The sequence below is a fragment of the Bos mutus genome, chromosome 22 (assembly GCF_027580195.1).
Source record: "Bos mutus isolate GX-2022 chromosome 22, NWIPB_WYAK_1.1, whole genome shotgun sequence".
NCBI classification, from domain to species: domain Eukaryota; kingdom Metazoa; phylum Chordata; class Mammalia; order Artiodactyla; family Bovidae; genus Bos; species Bos mutus.
In genome coordinates, this window is record NC_091638.1 from 17010774 (window position 1) to 17020017 (window position 9244).

Consider the following 9244-nt stretch of genomic DNA (forward strand, 5'->3'; position numbering starts at 1 on the left):
TACAGGGTGGACATGCACGGATTTGAGAATGGGGAACAGGATGCAGGTGCCCGAAACATCCCCTCCAGATTCCCCAGGGTGGAGATGAGTCTTGCTTGTCCAGACTGTCCTCTTTGTGCCAAAGAAATAAACCCTTAGGACTTGGCTCATGCCTCCTTCTGCCCTTGCCAGGATCCTGTTTAGAGGAGATGGCCCCCTTCACCCACCCACCTAGTGATTCCAAGTCCTGTGTGTACTGTGGAAGGGAGGAATTCCAAAGGGCACTCAACCCTCCGAGGCTGGTTTTTTTGGTCTGCACCGGGTCTTCCTTGCTGTGTGTGGGTTTTCTCTAGTCTTGGCCAGTGGCCAGGGAGGGCTACTTTGGTTGTGGAGCATGGGCCCAAGGTCATGAGGGCTTCCGTAGTTGTGGCGAATGGGCTTAGTTGCCCGTTGGCACATGGAATCTTCCTGGACCAGGGATCGAGCCCGTGTCCCCTGCACTGGCAGGCAGATTCTTAACCACTCAACCACCAGGGAAGTCCTCTTGGAGGCTTTAAAAATAATGGCTACCAATGTTTCATGGACTATCTATCTGCTGTACACTTTTCAGCTCTTTATATCACCTTAATTCTCACATTAAGCCTGGATGGGAAGCATTATTATGCCCATTTTATATTAGAGTCATTTTTTAGAGAAGAGTCATTTGTCAGGGTCCTTTGGCAAATGATAGGCAGTACTGAACTAAGAAAGTTCCATTCCTAAGCTTGGTTCCGCCATCCCCCTTCTCTTAACATATTTCAGGGCCAAGGCTCTCCTTTGCATTCCCTCTACTCCTCCCATCAAGAGAGCCCTCAGTTTCCCAGGGCTTTAGGAAACTTCCCCAAGGGTGGAGGGCTCTCAGTAGCTTAAGCCAACCCACAGCAGGTGGGAACAGGTAGGAAGACAAGATTCTCCATTTTCTAAGACCTTTCTTTATTTCCTGAGATGAATAAATAAATCAGTGGCTGAGGGGCAGGGGGTGAGTACAGAACAGGAACTGGCAGCATGCAGCTGGCAGGAGGGGGCTGTGAAGGGCCTACCCCTGCAGGGACACCTTCCCCCAGCCTCACCCTGGGCAAGGGCCAAAGCTCACCAGCAGCCACAACGAGCAGACACTGTTTAAAAAAAATTCACACATTGTGAAGCTGGCCCAGTGCCCCAAAGTCAAGATCTCAAGGCACCTACCCTTGGGGCTACTTTTTCACTCCAGGGGCCTGGTGTCTGGGCTGCTCTATAAAGTGCGGAGTGGGTGCTTACCCCACTCTCAAAAATAAAGCAAGTGCCTCAAGTGTCCAGATGGGAGAGTCCCGACCTCAGGGGCAGCCTGGGCGGGAGGAGATGATGCAGGTGTGGCAGCGATTATCTGCCCTTGATGAAGCCCTCCAGCACACGGTCACTGCGCTCTGACAACCAATAGCCAGTCATGGCTGCCACAGCTCCAATGAAGATGGCGGTAAAGACCAAGTCACCCTTGGCGGCCAGTGTGGCCAGTGCGCAGATGATGACACCGAAGAACATCTGCTGCAGCACCACCAGCTCGTCCTCCGTCATCTCCGAGAAGAAGCCCGCTGACTCTGAGCAAGAGAAGCGCCTATCTGTCACCATTTTCTCTTTCTGGAGCCTCCTACACACCTGATCATCGCTGCCACAAACATGCCCGCTGGGCACACCAGCACACAGCGTCATTCACCGCTGAGAACAACTCCCAGATGGGCAGTTATTATCCATGTTTCACTAAATGGAAAACTGGGGTGCCGAGAGGTTTGCCCAAGGCCATGAGACTGTCATGTCAGAGCATGTGTACAAGCCCGGCTCCAGAGTCAGAGCACCTGGATTTGACATCCAGCTCTGCCACCTGCTTACCATGGGGCCCTGGGCGAGCTGTTTCATCTGTGTCCCTGTTTCCACTATGCAGAGTGGAGATGAGAATAAGATCCATCACATCCTATTTTAGGGGTGAAATCAGTCAATATGTACAACATGCCTGGAACAGCATGTGACATGCAGTTTGAAACCATGGAAGTGGTCACTATCACCATCATTGTGATTGTCCTTCGTCTCATCACACCCACAGCCTACAACAGCCCTCAGCAGCAGGGCAAGGACAGATGGGGAAAGAGGCTTGGAAAGGCAGAATGATTTGACACCAAGTCAGATTTCCTTTCTACCCTGGGAAGGGTGAGGCCACCGAAAGCCAGCCTGGGAGGTGGGGTTCTTGTGCCAGGGCAGCCTCGTAAGGGGTGGGGAAGGGAAGGTCTGCAGCTGCCCAGACAAGGGGCTTGCTGGCCCTCCCCCTGTATTGGGGAACTCCCCTCCCCAGGTTCCTGGGGCTCACCTGGGATCTGCTCCTTCACACAGATGCCCTCCATCTGTTTGTAGCCATCAGCACAGATGCAGCGGTAACTGCCCTCGGTGTTCTCACATTGTTGGTTCTCCCCCGGACACACCGCCGTCTCACACTCGTCCACATCTTGAGGGAGGGCAAGGAGGGCTCAGAGCCCTGACCGCCAGGGTCCCATCTCACTCACATCCTGACACCCCTCTGCCCTGGCTCAGACAACATTCCGCCCTTCCTTCCCACACCCCGTCCACAGTCCAGCCCCTGTCAATTCGTGGTGGGCGAGGCGTTCCTGGGTGGCAGGACACTCACCGAGACACTTGGAGCCCACCTGCTGGTAGCCAGGGCTACACTTCTTACAGCGGCCGGGTCCCGCCCCCATGCAGCCCAGGCAGGCCTTGGCACAGTCTGGAGCAGGGAGAGAGATGAGGGAGAGCTGCCCGTAGGCCTGGGGGAGCCCTGCTCCAGAAGGGACCTAGGGTGGAGGGGTTGGGGCACCTGGCAAGGTGGCAGTTTGTGGGGAAAGGCGTGGAGCAGCTCCCCCAACCCTCCCCATAGCTGTCCCCAGAAGACAGGAGCAGACACTCACCCCGGCACTCGTAGGAGCCCTCCGTGTTCACACAAAACTGGTCAGCTCCACAGCTGGCTCGCTCCGTGCCGCATTCATCAATGTCTGCGAAGAGGCCGGCAGGGTGGGGACTTCAATCCCCATTTCACTCACAGGGAAGCTGAGGCCATGGTTGTTGGGAAAGGACTTGCCCAGGCTCAAAGAGTGTGGCTGAGACAGCAGGCTGTCCGCCGCCACAGATACAGGGGTGCAGCTGGACTCCGCCTGGCCAACTGGAGACTACTGGTTTTCAACTTTGCAGCTAACTGTGGCCTTGGGACTGAGTTTTGGCCAACGGGATGCAGACAAAAGTGACGTGCTGCACTTTTCGCTTAAAACAATGGACTTAGATCCTCTGTGCCCCTTCTTCTCTACCTCACCTCCTCAGTGCCAGATGGTGAAACAAAGAGATGCCCATGACTGCACAGTATGACAGAAGGAATCCAGGTCCTAATGACCGTGATAAGCAGAGCTTTTCTGCTAGCCTGGATCACCGGCTTCAACACTGATATGACATGAAAATAAACCTCTATATTCACTAAGCCACAGTCTTTGGGGATCTTTCTGTTACAGCGGCTTAGCCTTTACCCTCGTCTATCTAAATGACTAGACAGGGACCAAACTAAGTCTCGAACACAGGTTTCCTGACCCCAAGTTTATCCTCATTCCCCTGGCTAACCCTTCTCCAATCTTCAAGACCAGACCCAAGTGACACCTCCTCCAAGAGGCCTTTCCTGACTCCCCACCACCAAACTGGATGAGACACATTTCCCGCTATACAACAATCGGTCTGTACTGAAAGTGCCTGGTTACTTTCCCGCTTTTGCAGGTTGGTATTTCTCTATGAAGATGCAGACTGCACTGGTCGAGCCTAGAGATATGTATGTCGGTCGGTCACCAAGCCCGAGACCTTGCCTGCCCTCCCAGACAGGATGCCACTCACCTACACACTTAAGGTGATGCAGGGCCCAGCCCTTCTTGCACTGTAGACAATGTGATTCCTCAGGTCCTGAGCAGCGTGCACAGGGGCCAAAGCAAGCTGGGCGGAACGGAGTTAGTATGAGGGTGGGCAGGCAGGTATCCCACACACCCCTGCCCGGCCCCGCGCCTCTGGGCTACCTACCCGAACATACCAGATGGCTGGCGTTGCGCTCCGCTTCAAAGTAGCCGAGGCCGCACTGGCCACAGGCCTCACCCCCGTAGCCAGCTTGGCAGTCACAGTGCCCGCTGCCCCCTCGAGTCCCTTCCCCTTCACAATGGCCATAGCCACCGCAGGGCCGCTCCGCACCCCCAGGACAGGCTGTGGGCAGACACCGAACCAGGTGGGGTCATAAAAACAACTTTGTATGTAGACAGTATTTTCTCCCATGTCAGTAAACATTTTTGGAGAAGAAACCATTTTAACAATGCCATAATATTCTGTCATAAAACTTTATGAAATTTATCTAACCATTCCATTGTGGAATGGTTAGGTTATTTACAAATCTTTTCTTTTAGGAAGACTGAATTGACCATCTTTGTTGCTAACTCTTTATATGTGCAACTGCAAGAGAGATTTTTCAAAAGGGGCTGGGAGTGAGTTCAGCTCCTGTCTCAAGACTTCGTGGAAAAAAAACTGGTGACAGCAGGGGCTTCAAGGCAACACCTGCCTGTCCCTAAGAAGGTCATACCTTAGTCCCTTAGTCCAGGCATGGGAAAGGTGGGGCTGGGGACGGGGGGGCAGATTTCTCAAATACATGATAGAAACCATGGTCCCATCTGACTCAGTCTAGTCCCGTATCTCTTTTCAGAGTCATTCCCCATTGATTTGCTCATCTCACCAACCAGCTCTGTGAGGTAGGTGAGAACCAAGGTCCAGAGAAGTAATCTGAGGAGCCCAAGCTCACAGAGCCAGCCAGGGGCAGGGCCACAACTGGACCCCTGGCCCCAGCAGTTCCCTTCCAGCCCCCAAGAAGACCTGGAAAAACTCACGAAGGCAGGAGGGCCCGAAGGTGCCTGAGGGGCAGCAGAGCTTCAGGGAATCTGAGCAGAGCCACTGGAAGAGGTCAGGGGCTTCCTGCTGCCTGAGGAGGGGGACAGTGCGGGGGCTGAGACAGAGTCAGAGGCGCCGCCCACCCCCCCTCCCCCAACCTCCCACAGCATCTGTGATACAGCCATTGTGGGCACAGGACCCATAAGGCCGCCCTCTTCTTGACTGGCAGAGTTGCAGACTGCAGCTCAGAGTGGGAGCCTGGGTTCCCCAGAAGTCCTTGGCACACCTGGGTTTGGAGGAAGGAGCCAAAGGAGGACATAGCCGCTAGCTCGCCACCCCCTGCATTACCAGCCGGGCCTGGCCTGAGCCCCGCCCAGGAAGGCCCCTCTCACTCACTTGTGAAACCACCAGCTCTCCACCAGCTCCTCACTCAGCTCCAGCAGGCGGTGGCACTCGAAATCCGACTTGCTGCACACGCCCTCAAGCACCTCTACCAGGCGGGTCTCACTGACAGGACAGGGACGGGTGGTAGGAACACACTCCAGCCCACCTACTACCCTCTTATAATCCCTTCCCCCACCTGGTGCCAGACAATGTCAAAGGCCACAGGCCAAGGGGTGCTAGTTTTGGGAGTCAGACAGATCTGGGTTCCAATCTAGTGGTGTGACCTTGGGCAGGTCATTTAACCTCTCCTGAACGTGTTTTCTTATCTGTAAAATGGGGACAATGGCTCCCCTGTAGGTTTGCTGGAAGACAGCTCAGTCCCTGCATCTGCACAACAGAATATAATAGCCTTGCTCGGTAGATGTAGTTAAAAACATATCATATAACAAGTGTTGGCAAGGATGTGGAGAAACTGGAACCCTCCTACATAGCAGGTGGGAATGAAAAATGGTGCAGCCACTGTGGAAACCATTCGGCAGTTTCTCCATAAGTTAAACATGGAATCACCATATGACTCAGTAATTCCACTCCTGGATACTTCGCCAAAAGAATGCAAAACAGGTGTTCAAACAAAAACTTGTACACAAAGGTTCACAGCAATACTATACACAGTAGCCAAAAGGTAGAAACAACCCAAATGTCCATCAACTGATAAATGGATAAACAAATGTGGTCTATTAATGCAACAGAACATAACTAAGCCTTAAAAAGTAATAAAGTACTGATACTTGCTACAAAGTGGATGAACCCTGAAAACATTATGCTGAGTGCAAGAAGCCAGACATAAAAGGCCATATTGTATGATTCCAACAGAATCAGCAAATCCTCGGAGACAGATAGCAGATTAGTGGTTTCCAGCAGCTGGGGGAAGAGAGAATGATGCTCCATGGAGATGGAGTTTCTCTTCTGGGGGATGAAATTGTTTGGGAACTAGATGATGGTAATAGTTGCAAAACACTGAACATACTAAATATATATTTAATATACATTGGTATATCTAATGGTAAATTTTGTGTTATTCCATTTTACAACAATAAAAAAAATTTTAATATATATGCAATACAAAAAATGTATTATATTATGCTTAAAGGGTCTTGCACAGTGCCTGGCATATGGGAGGTGGTGATTTAAAATAAAACCACAAAACAGGAACCATTATAGAGCTAGAATTGCCCTTAGGGTTACCTTGGTCAATCCCTTCATTCCCAAATGAGGAAAATGAGGCCCACTGAGGGAAAGGAAAATGACCAATGTTACAGAGTACCAAAACTTTTCTTTCTAGTGGTTTAATCACAGTTTAATCTTTACCACAATCATATAAAATTGGATTGACATTAATACTCCCAATTTACAGATAAGGAAATAGAGGATCAAAGGTGAAGTGACCTTCCCGAAGGTACAAAGGATCCCAACTGACAACATGGTCTAATTTCAAGCATGGCAATTCCTCTTCGCAATTGGACTCTGAAAAGCTAAAGGGTCTAGGACTCAGCCTCTCCTCTCAACATAATCTCATCTTGTTCCCTGGCTTTATACACTGACTATATGTTGATGACTATCAAATTCATGTTTCCAGCCCTATTTCTCCCCTGAACTCCTGACTCCTACATCTAACTCTATTTGACTATTTAATGGATGTTTCAGCCCAACATGTTCAATGAGAACACCTGATTCCATGCCTCCCCTAGACCCATTTATCTCATCTCAGAAAAGTCCCACTATTCACCCAGTTGCGCAGGCCCCAAACCTCTCACGCTTCATGATGATTCCATCATCACGTTCTATCCTATCTGCAAAATAAACCCAGACTCTGACCCTTTCTCACCACATCCACCACTGCCAACATGCCTAGTCTATGACCTAGCCTCCCAACTGGTTTTCCTGTGTCCATGTGAGAGACCTTTTGTAGGTACAAATAAAACAGTTATACTTCCCAGCTTCAAAACTTCCAATGACTTCCTGATATACTCAGAACAAAATCTAAATGTCTTTTTGTGACTTTCCGGGCCCTGTGCCTTCATCTTCTGCCACTCTCCCTTCAGTTTACTCCAAATCCAACCACTTCTGAAATACATCAAGCTCAGTCCCGCTCCGTCCAAACCCTTTCCTGAACTGTTGCACAGTCTGCTTCTGCACCTCAGGTCTCTGTTCAAATGTCATACGCTGAATGCCATGTCTCCCACCAATCTGCAGTCCATCCTGCTTTACCATTCTTCACCTGATATGACATTATTAATTTATTTGGGCTTCCCTGGTGGCTCAGTGGTAAAGAATCTGCTTGTTAATACAGGAGATGTGGATTTGATCCCTGAGTCGGAAAGATCCCGTGGAGAAGAAATGGCAACCAGCTCCAGTATTCTTGCCTGGGAAATCCCATGGGCAGAGGAGCCTGGCGGGCTACTGTCCACGGGCTTGCAAAAGGGTCAGACGTGACTTAGTGATTAGACAATAACAACTTATCTATTCACTGTCTCCTCTACTAGAATGTAAGCTCCCTGAAGGAGGGATTCTGATTGGCTTGTTTAGTGCTATCCTATATTCAGCAACATTGGTTGAGTAAGTCCTCTCCACGTGTCTCTAGGCCTCTACCAGCATAGCAGAGACTGGGAATGTTAGGTATACAAACTCACCCCTCCAGCCTCTTTCTTACCTGTCTTTGTATTTGGACAACTTCTCTTCCTCCCAAGCAGTGTTTCCACCTCCAAAGTTGTCCCGGATGGTTCTCTCCAGGCCCTGGAAATGGAGAAAATTATTAATATTGCCTGGCACATCCTAGCACTTGTATTTCACAAACCAAGAAACTGAGGCAGAGAGGCAACCTGCCCAAGTCTATTCAAATAGCAAGTAACCAAGCTGGGACATGAGTTCATACAGGCTTGTATCCCAGAGCTCCCAACTCTCAACCACTGTGTTACAGTAGCTGGCCCCTCCCTCTTATACTGCTGATGCACCCACCTTGTTGAAGCTGTCAACCAGTCCCCGGCAGGTGTGACACGGATGGGGCTCAGTGTGGGGAGAAGATTGGGGAGGCACAGAAATTTGGACCCAGACCAGGCCTGGGAAGCCAAGGAAGAGGCTCAAACCACAGAGCATAGCTGGGGCTATGCCCCTTGAGGATCTTGGGGCCATCTTTTCCCAGGCTGGGGACCTGTAGACAGAGGATATGGGGAGGGTTCACTAGGGAAGCCAAGTGGGAAAGAAAAGGGTGGGATTTGTGGTGCTGCGGGTCTGGGGGCCCAGATCTGTGGTATAAGAAAACAAGGCTAGACTGGGTTAAGTCCGAGGGAGGGGAGACAGGGAAAGGAAGCTATTCTAAAATTCCAGGATGGTAATAAGTTATCCTCGTCGCTGCTGGGGTAGATGGCCAGGATCCTCGGCAAGGAGGTAGGAGTCAGCCCATCGTTTTAGTGTCGGAATACGGTTCTAAAAGGCTGAATCAGCGGGATTATGGAGAACTGGTTAGATTCCTAATACTGCGGGAGAAGATTCCGGATGGACGGTCTTGGGGGGAGGAGTCCGGAACCCCCGTGTGGGGGCGGGGGGAGGAGCCCGGATCCGGATATGAAGAGGTCAGGTCCAGGGCCTTCAGACGGCAAAGGCATGGCCCACTAGCGGGCAAGGAAGGATCCAGATCCACATAGGCCGCGGAGGAGGAAGGGACAACCCACCCAGCCCGCGGTCGCCAGCAGCTGTCTTCCCAACGCCGCGGCTGCGTAAAACGTGCACCCGCCGCCGACTCCGCAGCCGGGAGGGGAGGAACCCACGCCACAGCCAATGGCAGTGGGCCATGTGCCATTGCGTCACCCCATGCCAGCCAACCAGAGACGTCTCCGGACTGCACCTGTCCGGGAGTTAAAGGGGCGCG

The 9244-nt window shown here is 51.5% G+C and overlaps 1 protein-coding gene across 1 annotated transcript; it reads right to left on the minus strand.

Moving 5' to 3' along the window:
• Nucleotides 1-910: 910 nt before the first annotated feature.
• Nucleotides 911-9192, minus strand: CRELD1 (cysteine rich with EGF like domains 1). Its single transcript, XM_005907062.3, has 11 exons — nt 9048-9192; nt 8335-8527; nt 8030-8112; nt 5332-5442; nt 4935-5026; nt 4087-4263; nt 3907-4002; nt 2946-3029; nt 2669-2764; nt 2354-2488; nt 911-1592 (listed from the first exon to the last, which is right to left on the minus strand). The coding sequence occupies exons 1-11, from the start codon at nt 9173-9175 to the stop codon at nt 1378-1380; spliced, it is 1410 nt and encodes a 469-aa protein (XP_005907124.2). The 5' UTR covers nt 9176-9192; the 3' UTR covers nt 911-1377.
• Between the last annotated feature and the right edge of the window lie 52 nt (nt 9193-9244).

Bases quoted from the DNA above. Each gene is read 5' to 3' on its own strand.
- CRELD1 (XM_005907062.3), bottom strand. From the start codon at position 9,175: ATGGCACATGGCCCACTGCCATTGGCTGTGGCGTGGGTTCCTCCCCTC. The intron at 5,027-5,331 runs GTGAGTGAGAGG...CCCCCTCCTCAG, and splicing joins GAGAGCTGGTGGTTTCACAA to GCAGCAGGAAGCCCCTGACC. The intron at 4,003-4,086 runs GTAGGTAGCCCA...CGTTCCGCCCAG, and splicing joins CAGCCATCTGGTATGTTCGG to CTTGCTTTGGCCCCTGTGCA.